The sequence below is a fragment of the Rutilus rutilus genome (genome assembly GCF_951802725.1).
Source record: "Rutilus rutilus genome assembly, chromosome: 17".
NCBI lineage: Eukaryota > Metazoa > Chordata > Actinopteri > Cypriniformes > Leuciscidae > Rutilus > Rutilus rutilus.
The window spans coordinates 20,158,741-20,176,492 of record NC_140230.1 but is presented as its reverse complement, the minus strand read 5'-3'; the positions used below and the strand labels follow the sequence as shown (position 1 = coordinate 20,176,492).

Below are 17,752 nucleotides of genomic sequence, written 5' to 3'. Positions count from 1 at the left end.
GTCTGGTTCTTTTACACCCTTTTTGAGCACTTGAGTGTTTGTAGACATGTAAGATTCTTTTGTGTCGACCTTGATTTATTGCAATTTTCAGGTGTTCATTTATTTATTTATTTAGAAAATACACGTGGTTGCTCTCCTCACAATCAATGATCGTAGAACAATTGCCACCAATGGTCTCTATGACCAACTTAGGCTTATGATGCTTTTGGGAAACGCAGCCCTGATAAGTTATCCCTAAAAATTATTCTGTGGGTCCTGCTTCAACGGTTACTGACAGGCCTAGGCCTACTGTTTCCCCCCCTTGACTAATATCCCAGTGTGACTCTCTCTGTTATTGAACATTTATGTTGATTTTTTTATTAAATGTTTGTCTCAAATTTAAGTGTACTTTGTAGATGGAAATGGAAACCAAAAGCTTTTAAAAACTTATGTTTATGTATGTGTGAATACACTGAACACATAGCCTATTGTACTATATTACACTAAAATGTTATACTTAAATATACGTGTTTTTGTTCGTTTACAAAACATTCTTAGCCTACTAGACCCCAAAATGTGCACAGGCCCTGACTCTCTCACTGCACCGTGTTCAAATCTCGCGATAACAAACGCGACTAGCCCCTGTTAACACGCCTAGGAAACCCTGCACGTCCCTCTTCGTTTTGCTGTCCACAAGCAAGGTAAATCATACTCCGTATCTTTCTAGGTTATAAAGTGACTTTTACCCATTTGTGTCACTAGTTTGATCCTATATCCAACTTGTAATGTAGCAGTAATCATATTAACACCGAATCTCAATAAAATGACGCTGAAACGAGACTCGTAGTTTATTTTATTTTTTAAATTAGATCGCATACTAAGAATCCCCGGTGTTCCAATGGCTGCGCCCATGCAGTCGTATTGAGGCCTGGTCTACTCAGCATGCATTATTTTACTTACCTGCGTTAAACATACCGTGAGTTAATAGTAAGTTAATAAAAGAATAGTCGTTACATGGTCTAAAACACCGGTCGTATCGTTTATTTGCTAGTCAATAGAGCTTGTTTGTGTACATTTTCTTTCCGCTTCGGTGTTAACGTGGTCGTTAGCCGTATTGCTAACGCCGTTTCAAACACCCAACTTCACTCAAAACCGAACACTTAAGCTTACAATTATATTTAGGCTATTATTTATATTAATAATGAGTGGTGTTCTGTCTCTGCAATAGACGCCACTATCCGTAGACTTTCTTACATGTGTAGCTCATATAACGTTAAGTGTTAGCTAATAGCTAGCTAATCGTTTTACATGTGACATGCTCTTGTTAAAGGAAACTGTAAATTAGACCTATATGTGACTTAAATTTAGTATTGATTATGATTTTCAGATGCCAGGCGGTGGTGTAACAGTGAAAGACGTCAACCAGCAGGAGTTTGTCCGTGCGCTGGCAGCCTTCCTCAAGAAGTCAGTTTAACTGTTTGTGTTCAGTGTTGATTGTAGTCATGTCCATAAGTTTTTATTCGAGACTCCCTTTTGGGGTTGTGTAAGTTATACTGTAGTTTATTTTGTAGCCTGTTGTTTTGACAGGTCGGGGAAGCTGAAGGTGCCAGACTGGGTTGATATTGTTAAGCTGGCCAAACATAAAGAGCTAGCTCCCTGCGATGAGAACTGGTTCTACGTCAGAGCTGGTGAGTGTGCCATTTCTTTTACAAGAGCTCTCGCACATCTCGACATGCATCCAATTTAAAAAGATGCTCAACTCAGATACTGGACAACAAGTATGTTGGCTTTGCCTTCGTTAACTTCAGCCATGTACCACACTTAACCTTTCTTCAATATATTTTTTTAATTCAAATTTTAGCTTAAATTTTAGCTTTTATATTCAGTTATTCTGTACAAAGCATCAAGTATCATTATTGGCAATAGACATATGATTGGTATGCATGTGTTGTCAATACCAATAAAGTTCAATGTTTTATCATTTAAATATGCTATTGAATACTTGGGCTACGCTCAGACTGTCCAAATCCGATTTTTGTACATATCCGATAAGATTTAGCAGTGTGAACAGCAAAAAAATCGAATTACGTCTGTTCCAGGCTACATTAATATGTGGTTTGAAATCCTATTCAAATCGCATTTCTGGAAATCTGTTTTTGTCTGACCGCTCTGATCTGATTTCGCATGTTTTTTGTGACCCTCACACCACATAAAATGTAAATGTCAGACGCTGTTATAGGAAACAAGCTGAAAGTCGCTGCTGAAACTAGTCTGTATTCCAAAGTGCCAGATGAGCAGAAAATGACCATATAAAATATAGCATGTTTGTATACCGCAGGAGATGACAGTCCGGGAAAAAAGCCGTTGCATACCAGCCTACGGTTCTGCCGCTGCCTCATAAGACACAGTATACTAGCGAGGTGGCTACACATTGTCATGTTGTAAAATTTAAATAAGACACCATCTCTTTTGCAAACCCCTCCATGTTGTTGCCATATTCCTAGCAACGCAACGTCATTACAATAGAAACCAATGCAGATATTCCGTAAAACGAAAGCTGCATGGACACACAAATTGGACAAAAACAGTTGTGATACACAGTGTGGACATCAATAATTTTAGATCAGATTCCAATCGGATTTGGACTGACAAGTGAGTGTGTACGTAGCCTTAGAAATTTTACATATGAACCAATTGCTTAAATGCAGTGGAAAGTGTTTCTAAACTATACATTGTTTCAAGTTCTTAGTGTGATGTGAATGGTTCAGAAATAAATGGCAAGCAGTGGTGTGTATAAAACAATATAACAGACAGATAGAAATATAGGTCTGTCGTGATTTGTTAATCATCTGATTGTGGTTATTTGATCCAATCGCAATTATTTGAGATGACCGCAAGAATTGTGCAGTTTAAACTTCAATCACATTTCGCCAAAGATTATAAAAACTGTTGTAAAATAGAATTAAATGCATGCCTTCATATCAAATAAAAGTTTGTGGTTTAATCAGACTAATATTGTATTATATAAATATTTTCACAGCATTATTGCTACTCGACACAAGTTGCAGGTTTACATTTATATGTTAAGATGTGTGTTTTGAGCAATGAAGGCATTGAAAAGCTTGTCCAGCTTTTCGGTATGCAAATTTTAGCAGTAAGAGAACTTGTTTGTTTTTTTCTCTCTCTAGAGAATTTGCATGGAAATCATTTATGCTGTTATGGTCGCGGCTTGCATTGTGTGAGAGGAATTGCGAGCAGAGTACGTTATTGTTAGAGTACCTCCTGATAATTTTCAAACGTTAAAGCCTATAAAGGTTCGCTGTGCAGTACAGTCGTACTGTGTTCTAGCTGCTTTGACGCGACTAATGTTAAGCTCACGACCTCCTGAGTGTCTGAACTCGCACAGTGTACGTTCGTCTTTAGTGTGGTTAACTTTGTTTTGCTGTTTTGTGGTCGATGATCCATTTGAATGCTTTGTGCTGTAAGCACAAATGTCATGTTTTTCAAATGATGACAAAGTTTAGTGGCTTTTTAATGTCTACTCTGAGAATCTGGTGGAAAACAATGGATGGTAAAAGCAAGCAATTGTGTCAGGATTGGGCTCTATTATTAATGACCTTGTCCTGTTAATGTGTCAGCAGTTTCTGGTGTATGCTGAGAAACTGATTAGACTTTCTGAAACAAGCAAAGATCCCACTTGACTCACTGTGTATATTTAAGAGCTGAGTTTGAGTTGTTAGGTACTGATATTACAGATTTTATGCTGTGCAGCGCTGCATTTTTGCTGTGAGTTTGAATTGACTTGCATTTGGTGGTTTCTTGGCATGTTGCCTTCTATTGTCCTTCACTGAAATCTCTTCTGACCCTCTGTCCTCTCTCAGCCTCTACAGTGCGTCACCTGTACCTTCGTGGAGGTGTTGGCGTTGGCTCTATGACCAAGATCTACGGTGGGCGTAAGAGGAATGGCGTGTGCCCCTCTCACTTCAGCGTGGGTTCTAAGAACGTGGCCCGTAAAGTGCTCCAGGCCCTTGAAGGCCTTAAGATGGTGGAGAAAGACCCCAATGGGTGAGTTAGGGGTGGGAATCTCTAGGCACCTCACGATTCGATTAAGATTCAGAGGGTAATGATTATCTATTATTATGTTTTATTTTTTTACTACATGGTAGCCTACTTTTAAAGCAAAGTATTTATGATGATCCATAAAGAATTTACTTCCAATACTTCCTATATTAATTTGATTAATAAAACAAATGGAAGTGATTTGGCAAGTCAACTGTAAGGTTACATTTGCCAGCATATGTCCCAACCAAAGAACCAACAGGAAAATAAATGTGTGCCTGTACTAGCAGCATACTAACAAACTTCAGCATATTCTGAATCTCTAGCATTTAATAGACTTCTAACCAACATCCACCTGTTATTTCCAATGAGCAACATAATCATTCAGACAAAACATTTTGCTGTTGCAAAATCACAAACAGTTTTCGTTCAAAAATATAGAATTATGCACCAGCAGCTCTCATACAAACATAATGCTTGTGGACTTGCGCATATTCTGAATAATTAGTAACATACAAAGCCGCTTTTATACACAACTAAATAGTTATGACTTGAAATGTTTGCTGTATACAACAATCAAAAACAGCTTATACAAAAAAAGTGAATGAACATCTGCAGAGAGCACAGTCGCAATGTAACTTTTTGTGACTGGCATTGCATTGATACACACTGTGAGTGTGGAGGGCAGTATAACGTACGTATAACAGACTGGTTTACAGCATATTGATGTGAAAACTAAACAATACAGAAAGCAGCTCTCATACAAAAAAAAAAACTAAATGGGCCAATTTTCCATACGTTAGCTTTTAACGAAGAGGGTGCCGTTCGAATTTGGCATTTGTGAATCGATTCAGAATCGTCCGCATCGCGATGCATCTAAGAATCGATTTTTTTCCCCCACCCCTAGGGTGAGTAGACTGCAGACTTGCCTTTGATTATATATGATCTATATATACACTTAGCCCAAGCCAAATTTTCCTATGGGGCAATGGAGTATATTGTATATCAGTGGTGTCCAGTCCTGCTCCTTGAGGGCCACTGTCCTGCAGAGTTTGGCTCCAACCCCAATTAAAGCAGGGCTATGCAGTTTCGGGAATTTCTTCGCTGTATTCTCGCTTTTTGCTCGCAGGTTTCTCTATAGAGCTCCCCCTACAGCTTCGGAATAGATATTTGACAACACTGTCGAAAAACTTGTTGGCGACTCTCAGATAGCAGAGGCTAGTAGATCAACGACATCAAAGCAGATGGGACATTCTTTAAAACGTCGTCTTCATTTGGGTTCGAACAGCGTGAGGGAGCGCAATAATGACAGAATTTTAGGAAATTTTTTTGCCGTAAAGCAATTCGTTACATCGCGAGACCTGATATCATGCGATACTTCCTGACGCTGCGGCTGGTGGCCCGCCGGCCCAAAGTTGCAAGGGTGGTTTTTCGGCTCACAGGCGCTTGGGGGGGTGCGAGATGACCACCATTCAACCCGAAAAAAGTCATATAACTATTCCAATGACTCCAAAGCTGTTCGGTTAAGGTAAACCAGTTACTTAGTTCACCTAAACATCTGTACCAGCTAATCATTACTAGGCATACTAGAAACTTCTAGGCAGGTGTGTTGAGGCAAATTGGACCCAAACTGAGGCACAGTGGCCCTCAAAGAAGGTTCTGACACCCTGATCTATGTTGTTATTGTGATTAAAAATCCATGGTTATATTGTGGTTTTTCCAACTAATTCTCAATTGTTTCCATTTCCCAGTGGGCGTAGACTGACCCCTCAGGGGACCAGAGACCTGGACAGAATTGCTGGGCAGGTAAGAAGCTGCTTATTGTATTACTGTATTTGTCAACTTGAACATTTGTAAAAAATAAATAAATAAAAATTGGGGAAAAATCTCTTGATTTAGTCAAGTCAGGCTTCTGAAATTACTGTACAACAGATGGTGGTTCTCAGAATTCACATGAATTAAAATATTTAAATGTTACAGGTACTGAATGTGATTAACCTATTTTCACTTAAAAGGCCTTACAATTAACCCTTTCGCACGTACGATCACACCGGTGTGATCAGTCTAGGCTGGTCCCTGGAGCGTACGATCACACTGGTGTGATTAGAACGGTCAGTGCATGATGTGATCAACTGCTAAATTAAAATGTGCTTTCGCGCGTTGGCCCGCGCTGAGCTAGAGACAGGCGCGCTCAGAGCTGTCATATATCACAACTTTTCAGTGTTTTCAACCACAATGTTTATTTTAGGTTTCAGACATATACTAAAAAAGTACTAGTACTAAAAAAACAATACATTTAGAGTTTGTAAAATACACGCTGATGTCAAAGGAAGAGGCAATAATAATCCTTTCCATTATATTTAGTTTTATTCATATCAGATACACATTGTGTATGTAACTTTAAAGTTTACTCTATTCTTCTCCCAGTTCACCTGCCACTTACTTTTATGTATTTCGGGAGAAGTGGATGAATTCACGTGTTGTAAATCCAACAGATCCGATTCTCTGAACTGCGTCTGCGGCACAAACTAACATGGCGGCGCCCATCGCGCATACAGCTCAACTAACGCGATCGTTATGAAGGTGTTTAAACAAAAACACTTCCACTTGCATATATTTGACAATCGGATATTTCATGGCATAGCTAACAAATTTGTGAATAAAAAAGGAAAAATAACATAAGCAGATCATCATTCATTCAGCTCTGTTGTTGCTGAGGTGTGTCACGTGACAAGCAATGACGCGTCACCATGGAAACCATAAAGTGATGCATTCTAAATAACGGTCGCCTTGAAAAACTCACGCTGGGGGGTCAGCTAGAATATTTAAAATTTACGTGTGAAGTTTTGACTGCAGTAGCTTTGATTTAATGTGGACACAGTACTGTCTTCAGAAAGGAAATGCATGCACATCCCCTCCAAAGCCTTCGCTTGCGTTTCGCCACTCTGTTGGTCCTCTGCTTTCCCTGCGAGCTACCGCTGTGCGCCAATCCGATGCTGGAGGAAGTAAACAAGCCGATTGAATTTCATGCTCGCTGGGCTGCCGTATGGCGGCATTTTATTCTGCCTGATCCCCTTAATGAGCTGAATTCAGATGAGTTAACGTGATTTTCTTGTTGTGCTTGCCTTGGCTGTGTTTTCTGCACTCTTGACTCTTTCCAGGGCACTGTTGATATGCTTGGCTTCTCATTGGTGGCATGAGCAAAAACAATGTCAGTATAGATCCCAATGTTTTTCTTAATCTCCTGGCAACCAGAACCTGAATGGCTCCTAAATCTTTCTCCACTGTTGATTTGTTTCTCACGGATTTTGGTTCGACAGGGTGCAGGAAATAACCAGACTGATGTGACGATGTCTCTTAATCCTGATCTTTTTCTTCTTTATCTGTTACAGGTTGCTACTGCAAGCAAGAAATCTTGAAGTGTAAAATAAACTTTTTTTGAGAAACCAAACACTGTGTCTAGTGTCTTGTTTTGTTTTTCCTTCAGGGACAAAAGGTGAAAAATGTAAAGACGACGTTGTCTAAATGTTCTGTAAAAAAATCATTCCTCCCCTCCTCATTCCTCCCCTCCATCCATAGGTTAACTTGTTCTTTTTGTCATATTTTGCATTAATTCAGTCTCAGGTGCTTCAGGCAAATTGCTTGCATCATCTTCCTAGAGTCTGATGAACAGTAAGGCTGGATTTGTGTAACTTGGCATGGATGCTGATTGATTTACTCATTAAGACAAGTGTCTTTATTTCCCTTCTGCTGGTTTTGGCAGAGGAATTTGGAGCAGTTAATGGATAAATGCATGGCAGTGGAACCGCTGTGTGTGGAGCTGAACTGTGTGGTTGCTGCATGGTTACAGTGCCATCATGTGGGCTTGTATGATATAAAGTCCATTTGGTTTGTGTTGGCAGCCAGAGTTCTCTCCACTACCTGGATCATGTTTTGTTTCCATTTTTCAAATGATGAAACCTGTTGTATGAACTCGTTCTTTGAATATTAAACCAATGATCTTTAATTTCCCCAATCAAGAAAATCTCAAATTATTGACTTCCATAATATGGAGAAAACAAATTATGGAAGTCAATGGGGTCCATCAACTGTTTGATTACTGACATTCTTCATATCTTGTGTTCAGCAGAAGAAATAAATTCATACAGGTTTAGAACAACTTGAGGGTTGAACTATCCCTTTTAAGTTTGCTTGTTTAGGTTATCTAACACAATGGTTCTCAACGGGTTTGGCCATGGGACCTACATTCGCCTATGTAGTCTTTAAGCCGTGACCCCAAATTTGTTTCATTATTTATTCTTGATTCAATATCAATTCACGTGTATATAGCCTACTGTACATATAAAGACAATATTTTGTTGAATGCAGTTTGCCTTTTTAGCACTTTTTTTTTTACATGGGTTAAATTCAGTATTTCTTGCATTTATTAATTTTCACTTGTGTGTGCCTATAAGAGCATTGTTAAACTAAGTATATTATTTGATATATTTAGTGTTTGATCATGTCTACATGCAAAACCTAAAAATAAGTAAGCAGTTATGACCTGCGATACTCTTTTGAGCCACAATAGTAGATACATGTATATTTATTAAAGATACAGGCACCTACTGTGTAAACCATGGCATTACAAATGAGAATTATTATTTTTCTGGCCACAAAATGACTCTAATTTTCCTCTTTGCATTGGAATTTAAAACCCTTTTCTCCATTTTAACCTTAAATACTTCTCTATTGTAATCTAAGTAATAAAAAAATATTAGAAAAAAATATATTAGGCCTATTTTAAGTTGTCATTAATGGACCATAATTATTGCACAAATAGAATTTAGTAACAAAAGATCTCAAAATATGAAATAAATATTATTGAACTAAAATATAGAACATTTAATAAAAAAATAGTGTATGGTCACATTTGACCACTCAATAAGGAAGGAATACCTGAGGGTTATATAGCCTATAAAACATTAACATTAATGTTGCTTCTCCATCACTCTCCAGAATAAAGTGATAGGCCTACTGTAAATGTCTTCGACGTAATAATCAATGCACACTATGATGCAATGTTTACCAAAAATTGCTGCATATACCTGTATCCTGCTTAAAGCCATTAAAATGTATTGACAGCGCTGGTTTGTTTGGAACTAATGAGCGCTACATGAACCACGTGACCGTGTGTCGACGACGCCGGCGAGATCAGAGCATGTGTTTTTTTCAATGCCTCTGGCTTCAACTGAGGCGCTACAGCGATCTGTCATGCCACATTAAGTGTGCCAAAACGGTATTTATTGTTTGAATTTCGTATCAAAACTTACAACATTTGAAAGCTAAGACTTTGTTTCATACCAAAAGCAGGGTTGGCAACTTGGCGTAAGATTTACTTGGGCAGAACCTGAAAGCGCGTGTCTCACGCCAAAACGAGAGTTGGAAACCCTGCATTTTGTAATAAAGGTCGCTGGGTCGAGCAGCTAAATGGATGGCTTAATGTAAACAAATTGCTGCTCAAACCCAGCGACCTTTATTTTATTTTTTTTATTTTTTTTTATTGTAGGCCTACTAGCCTATAAGCAGAGATGGGCATAAATACATGTCTTTAAAATACAAATACAAAATACTGTGTGAATTTTTTTTTTTAAATACAAATACAGTATTTTGTATTTTGAAAATACACAAAATACATGTGAAATTGGCCATCCAGTGCAGGTATAGTCACAGTGAATGAAGAAACTACATAGGCCTATACTGACTTTTCATTCCTAACCTCATCTCTGCCCTTTCTTTCTTTCTTTCTTTCTTTCTTTCTTTCTTTCTAACTGGCAATTACAAATAAACTTATGCAAAATAGCAGCCTATATACTTATTTCTGGTTACAATGTAGTCTATTACTTGTGGTGAACACTAATAAAAAAATTCATACTGTACGTAAAACTGTGGGAACCTTTTCTGCTATCTGGAATACGGATGGGCGATATGACCAAAATCTCAATTTTACTTCACAATAACAATATTATGGTGTCACAATTCTCAATATCAGTTTTGATTCCACAGCATAAACTGAATTTCAAACTCTTTTGAGTGTTTTTTTTTTTTTTTTTTTTTTTTTTTTTTTGCAGGTAGTCCAATGCTTTTAAGTAATTTTATGTTTATTTTATGTAAAGTTTATTTGTTTCTGTAAGTTTATTAAAATTAGAAAGTGTATCTAAAATTTAAAATTAGAATTAATTTAGATTCATTTGACACTATTTACCCCTTTTTGATTATTATTTTTTTATGTAGCCTACAATAAAACTAAAAGCTGAAGATTTTTGTGGTGTATCATTCATCAGTGCTTCTTTTTCCACTCCAAAGTTCCAATAATTCCTGCCCACTAAAAGCTGCACGGATAAATTTGCTTAGCCCACGAATAGGCCCATATGTAAATGATTTAGAAAAAGTTCCATCAATTCAAACTTTATATCATTGCTATGATATGTAGTGTCATATCACCCAGCCCTAACATGCAGTAATGCTTTAAACACATAAAAATCAACTCTTCTTTCTTTTATTCTTTCATGTTAACTGAAGTGAATAATGCACTATTTTAACTTTAATCAACAAGTAGAATTGATCATGACATTCTCACCTTATAAGAAAAAAAAAAGTATTTTGAAAATACAAAAATACTCATCTTAAATGTATTTAAATACAAATTACATTTGATTTTTTCCAAAGGCTTTAAAATACAAAATAGTATTTTGTATTTCAAATACGTATTTTAAATACATGTAGGCTATCTGAAATACTGCCCATCCCTGCCTATAAGGCTAGATGACAATCATGTGTGCGTCTCTGCTAAAACCAGTTATGCTATTTTGAATTAAGCTAACGACATAGGCTATGCAGCGGAAAATACTCTTTGTAATGGGGACAACATATCGCCAATAAAGTAATATTATACAGTTAGTGGCTCATGGCTGGATAAGAACGGCAAATATAAATTCACCAGTGGCAAAAACTTGGGTTGGACTCTAGTTTTAGGCTAATTACGGTTAATGAACGCCAGAGGGCAGCAAATATCAAGATTTGTATGGAGCGCGAAGCTGAGCTGCATCAAAATAAATTCTTCTCATGATGCACCATTTACTTTCGTTAAGGAAAAACATGAAAGAAGTAGAAAATAGTTTCTTACATAATAAATAACATAGGCTACCGTCAAAACATACGATTATATCAACACATTTTGTTCACGTCGATACAGTTGAAATGTCCCGGGTGATTTGTGTTTGAGTGCCGATTTGTGTTGTTTACTGTTCTGTGTTTGCTTGACACAATGTTTGTTCAGATGTTCCCTGGGAAGATGTTTCATTCTCTGTGTCCACTGCTCCGCGGCAGTTTATCAATGGTCGTGTAAATACAGAATCTCTTTTTACAAAATCAGTCATCAACATAATTGGCGTTTCTGCGTTTGTCCTTCATCTCTCAAGAGATAGCCTGACTCATTTCATAACATTTTCATATCCCCCCACTCAACTCGCCAGCTGTTTGGGAGCACCTGAACCACTCCTCTCTCTGTCTCTACCCAGTAATTTGGAAGCAAGAGAGAAAGATAAACATGTCTTTGAGTGATAGAGGAGAATGTCAAGAATGCTGGTTTAGAAGGTGTTGCTGTTTGTTCACTTGCTACTGTCTGAGTGTGGCTTGGCCTCCAACGATGCCGCCGCCGACAACTCCGAGCCCTGCAGCCTTCACGTCTATTATCTTTCCAGGGCATTGTTTTCATAATGGAGTCTGTGGGTGTATAAGGAGATTAAAACTGTAATTACTACAATTAAAATTACAACATTAGATAATTAAGTTATTGTGCTCACGCACGCCTGTTTAAAGTCACCATGAAATCAAAATAGACAATTTTAATTTTTTATGGAATATTGTATTTATTATAAATGATTTATCTGTGCACATAATCATCTTTAAAAAAAATTATTCATATGTGCCCTCGTAATTTTTAATAAAAATAATCCCCCCTCCCTTTGACATCTCAGATCTGACAATAATATGAGATTGCACAACCCGATCTCACGGCAATTTTTACGAATTTTATGAGGTGGCTAATTCGTACGAATTCATACGACCTCACTCATCCGAATTTGTACGATTTTTGCTAAATCGTACATATTTTACGAGTTGCCCAATTCGTATGAATTCTTAGACCCCGCCCCTAAACCTGACCGTCACTGGGGTTTAGACAAATCGTACGAATTTGTATGAGTGAGGTCGTACGAATTCATACGAATCAGTCACATTTTACTCACTCACTGTACGAATTGGTCGTGAAATAGCGCTGGATTGCAGCAATATAGGGCCGGTTCACACAGAGCGCATTTTTGCTGTTTAAAATGTGAGAGGCAGGTCAGTGGAATGAAAAAAAGCTCAAGGTCTATGCGTTTTTTTAAAAGTTGAACTTTTAACTTGAACGCAGCGTTCTTAGAATCTTGCACTGTGTCATGCGCAAGACGCTGCTGAAGACGTGAGATCTGAGCGCAATGGTTAAAGACGTCCGTCTATTTGTGTTTACATTGAAAAACAAAGGAATGCAAAAACGCTTTCAGTGTGAACGGCCCCATAGAGTGCAACAGTGCCTGCCCCCATTTTTTCAGTGCTTGTTCCGGAAATATTTTTTCCTTAAATGTTTTTCCCATATAGTGATTTTTTAAAAAGTCTTCGTTTCATAAATCATTAAGGATTCAGATAGGCTACAGAACTGACAACCGTATTCTGCTGCTGTGTGAACGTAATATTCTTCAAATCATTTAAGAAAGAAAGGATAGGCTAGATAAACACTTATTAAAAAAAAAAAAATTCTTTCAAAAAACTATGAAGAGTTGTTTTTATTACTAGGGCTGAAAGTAGAATAATTAATCGATTATTAAAAGAGTAGGCTACTACTGTGAAATTGGTACTTCAAGCTTCAATTGCTCTGATGGTTGGAAAATGCCTTATTATTAAATATAAATATGGGTATTAAATATGTCAAACTTTAATATATAATAAAAGTATCAATGCAATATGTATATGAATGCAAATTAATATTAATATTACATTTTTTGACCAATCATACCAAATTGGCATGTTAAATTACCAGCCCTAATTTGTATCTATCTAATAGTTTTTCTTCCTTTAAACTTGACTCTGCTCTGGTCCATCCTCCGACAGGTGTTTGACTATGTCTGGCAAACGTATACGAACCCAGATCAAGTGCCAAACAGACACACTCAAACACAGTGTTTCTAACCTGCATCTGTTCATAGCTCGCCTTTTGCCCTCAAAACAGGTGTTATGTCCAAGGGAGCAGGCCATGCCATGTGCCTGTTGAGTAAAGACAACACAGGCTTGTCTGGCCTGAGGCTGTGCCACACACACAGGGAGACATCACACAGCCACACAGAAGATTAATACACAAAAGCACCAGGACTTACTACACCACCTGCCCCAAACACATACAGAGCATGATGGGTAGATTAACAAAGACGCCACGCAGAAGCTGAGTGTCAGCGACAGTCGGAGAGAAAGGCAGTCTCAGGGACCATTCACAAAGAACGCGCTCGTTTAAAAAGTGAGATGCCACGCTGTCGAATGGAAAAGAACGCTGAGTCTCAACAGAAAGTTGTGCTTCCTGTAAAGGCGCCGTCATATTTAACATTGCTCGACTCATTTTCACTGGCATTTCAATAGGCCCCAGAGGAAACTACCCACTGCAAGTGTTTTACATAATGTATTTTGTGAGTGTTCCTACTAAAATCGGTTTGCTTTTCTTTTTTCAGAAAGACATTCAACACCAACAACAATGGCTGTTTACTTCAGCCAGTGGACGGTAAGATTAGATTAGCCATGGCCAGGACAGAGGAAAAATAATATTTACCCACACTTCAACAGTGAAATGGAAGAGCTCATAAATGGAGAAGAGTTCAAACACACAACCAAACAAAAGCTTTGTTTAACAGGAACATTCGATTATATCTTAATCTTTTTATGGATTCTGTCCATGCATTTTCCCGCCCTGTCATCCTGACCCGCTGTCACAAATTTATCCTTGCAGAAAAACAGAAGAAGTGTGTTGAGTGGCTTTGAGGCTTCACTGATAATACAGTTATTTTTGAGGAAGCAGCGCACGGCCCAGAAATCCTCCAATCAACACAACACATTACAGACAGCAGACATTCTGTAAGCGCATATGCAGCAAGGATTTAGGTGATGGAGCGTGTCGTGATGGGTGATTCAGAAACATGCTTTGTGAAGCTTCGAAACCTTTGTGAATCATTTGTTTCCGAACCACACGAGGCTTTGTTACGTCATAACTTTTCGATGGTTCAGTGGTGGACACATTTGTATAGGCTAATAAAAAGGAAGAGGTTTAGTTAATAGTCTCTTATTGGCCTGATTAACCAAGCTCTCTATAAAACAAGCCCCACAATAAAAAATAACACATTACAGACACTTCATTTTTAATGCTATCATTCGTTAATTGATTCAATGTTTAGAAAAGCTTTGTTTCTCCCATCACTACTTTTAACATTTAGCTGCAGTTACGGAAGTTGCGATAATCTTTTCTTCCCTGTTGTATCATATTCAGGTGAAAATGTTTGGATATTTGTTTGGATCATTGTGGTTTGTTTGTTTGCTAGAGTGCAACAGTCGGGATCCGGAAGTAAAAGGGGAGGGTTTTAAGGCACTATTCTCTGTTTTGGAACAATATATAAATAAAGCTAAACAAATAAAATTGAATTGAAAATGTTTCTTTTCAGGTTTGTACATCTAAAATGACAGTGAATATTTTACAGGTAATGTTTTTTTTATTTTTTATTATATACATATATATATATTCATCATATTTAATATAAACTGAAAATCCATTTAATGTTGCATAACTGTTGCTTATGATATCACACTGTTTGTCTCACACATGGAACATAAATATAGCCTACACCTTACTTTGTTTCAGCAAGGGGGTCCATTGCAAAGAGATCGTAATATTCGAGGGTCTTCAAGTTTTAAATCTACCGAGAAAGAAAACAGACACACATTCATAAAGGTGAGATTGACTAAGATGAGTAGGCTGTGTACAAAAATATGTATAGATGCCACATTTGACCTCTTCAGACACGTTGGCGCGCCCGCCATCTTAGAACGTTCAGCGTGTCATCACTCACAGTAAGAATCGATGATGACACAACATTGCGCAGCTTCTGGTTGTGAAACCACAGAGATTAAGGCTGAATCCCAATTCTCTGTCTTACCCCTTCCCCTTACCCCTTCCCCTTAGTTTTGCACGTTCACGTGAGAGTAAGGGCTATCCCAATTCTCACTTTGATCAAGGGGTTGGGCTAAGGGGAAGGGGTAGGGGTAGGGGAAGGGGTAAGACAGAGAATTGGGATTCAGGCTAAATGCGCAGCATTATTCAATGTGTCTTCCACAGAAACAAGAAGACAGGGCAGGACATCAGCTCATCTCCCTTTTTTAAAATAGCCAATAGTGTTTTGTTTATATTACAGCTGGGCAAGAGCTGTTGAGCTCGGTAAAGCCGCAGTTTTCTCCTAATCTCTAACCGTTTCTCCTCCTAAACTCCACTGTCACTGTAAAATATAGCATTCTGTGCAGAATTCAAATGGGTCCGATACGTTTTCTGGTATGCGCCGACTGGCACATATGATCCGCTCTGTGCTATCGTATCTCTGGAACGGACTGTGTGCGCTGCGGCGGTTCACGTGACACTAACGTGAAACCAGACTCCATTTGCCCCAAAGGAAAGTATTTTTACAATGTCTGAATCGTTTCCCATCCCCTATGTAGTGTACTATGTCCCATTTACCATGTAAATTATTTTTTTATTTTTTTAACAATTGACCGATTTCAGTCACAGCTTCAGTGTCTATTTATAATGTAGGAGACAGGATGCTTCAGATTCCAGAGAGCATTTGATTGGACAGAAGCTGAAGTGCAGAGTGATGTCATCAAAATCATTGATCCATATTGGCGAAAGTGAGAGACTAAGTCTTTGGTGTAAATGCTTATATCTTCTAAATGTGAATTTTGTCATTGTTTTGGAGCACACTAGTTTATAGATATAGCGGGGGAAATAAGTATTGAACACGTCATAATTTTTCTCAGTAAATATATTTCCAAAGGTGCTATTGACATGAAATTTTCACCAGATGTTGGTAACAACCCAAGTAAGCCATACATACAAAGAAACAAACAAAAATAAGTTCAGAAATTAAGTTATGTGTAATAATGTGAAATGACACAGGGAAAAAGTATTGAACACATGAAGAAAGGGAGGCGCAAAAAGGCATGGAAAGCCAAGACAACTGCTGAAAACTTACAGTAATAAAAAAGCAATCCAGCCCCCTGTCAGTGGAAATTAATAACAGCTGGTTCAGTCCCAAATGATGGCCTACAAAAAGGTCTCATTGCCAAGGTGTCACACAAGACACATCTCATGATGGGTAAAAGCAAAGAGCTGTCTCAAGACCTTCGCAACCTAATTGTTGCAAAACATAATGATGGCATTGGTTATAGGCGCCATTCTAAGCTTCTGAATGTTCCAGTGAGCACTTTTGGGGCCATAATACGGAAGTGGAAAGACAATCATTTCACCATAAATTTGCCTCGACCAGTGCTCCTCGCAAGATTTCTGATAGAGGAGTGAAAAGAATAGTCAGAAGAGTTGTCCAAGAGCCAAGGACCACTTGTGGAGAGCTTCAAAAAGACTTGCAGATAGCAGGTACTGTTGTCTCAAAGAAAACAGTAAGTAATGCACTCCACCGCCATGGCCTGTATGCACGCTCACCACGCAAGACTCCATTACTGAAAAAAAAGCATGTTGAAGCTCATTTAACTTTTGCTGCACAACATTTGGAAAAGCCAGTGAAATACTGGGAGAATATAGTGTGGTCACATGAGAGCAAAACTGAACTGTTTGGATACCATAATACACACCATATTTGGAGGAGAAATGGCAGTGCACATTACCCTAAAAACACCATACAACTTGGTGTTGGCTCTTGGACAACTCTTCTGATTATTCTTTTCACTCCTCTATCAGAAATCTTGCGAGGAGCACTGGTCAAGGCAAATTTATGGTGAAATTATTGTCTTTCCACTTCCGTATTATGGCCCCAAAAGTGCTCACTGGACCATTCAGAAGCTTAGAATGGCGCCTATAACCAATGCCATCATTATGTTTTGCAACAATTAGGTTGCGAAGGTCTTGAGACAGCTCTTTGCTTTTACCCATCATGAGATGTGTCTTGTGTGACACCTTGGCAATGAGACCTTTTTGTAGGCCATCATTTGGGACTGAACCAGCTGTTATTAATTTCCACTGACAGGGGGCTGGATTGCTTTTTAATTACTGTAAGTTTTCAGCAGTTGTCTTGGCTTTCCATGCCTTTTTGCGCCTCCCTTTCTTCATGTGTTCAATACTTTTTCCCTGTGTCATTTCACATTATTACACATAACTTAATTTCTGAACTTATTTTTGTTTGTTTCTTTGTATGTATGGCTTACTTGGGTTGTTACCAACATCTGGTGAAAATTTCATGTCAGTAGCACCTTTGGAAATATATTTACTGAGAAAAATGATGACGTGTTCAATACTTATTTCCCCCGCTGTAACAGGAAGCCTGACATATTCATACTAAAAGCCAAAAAACTCCAGAAGAAATGGGATAACCTTTCA

The 17,752-nt window shown here is 38.1% G+C and overlaps 1 protein-coding gene across 1 annotated transcript; it reads left to right on the top strand.

Annotated features, from left to right (window-relative positions):
- Positions 1 to 582: 582 nt before the first annotated feature.
- Positions 583 to 7,489, top strand: rps19 (ribosomal protein S19). The gene is made up of 6 exons (XM_084385209.1): positions 583 to 680; positions 1,367 to 1,443; positions 1,567 to 1,667; positions 3,861 to 4,044; positions 5,790 to 5,844; positions 7,431 to 7,489. The coding sequence occupies exons 2-6, from the start codon at positions 1,367 to 1,369 to the stop codon at positions 7,455 to 7,457; spliced, it is 444 nt and encodes a 147-aa protein (XP_084241335.1). The 5' UTR covers positions 583 to 680; the 3' UTR covers positions 7,458 to 7,489.
- The last annotated feature ends 10,263 nt before the right edge of the window (positions 7,490 to 17,752 follow it).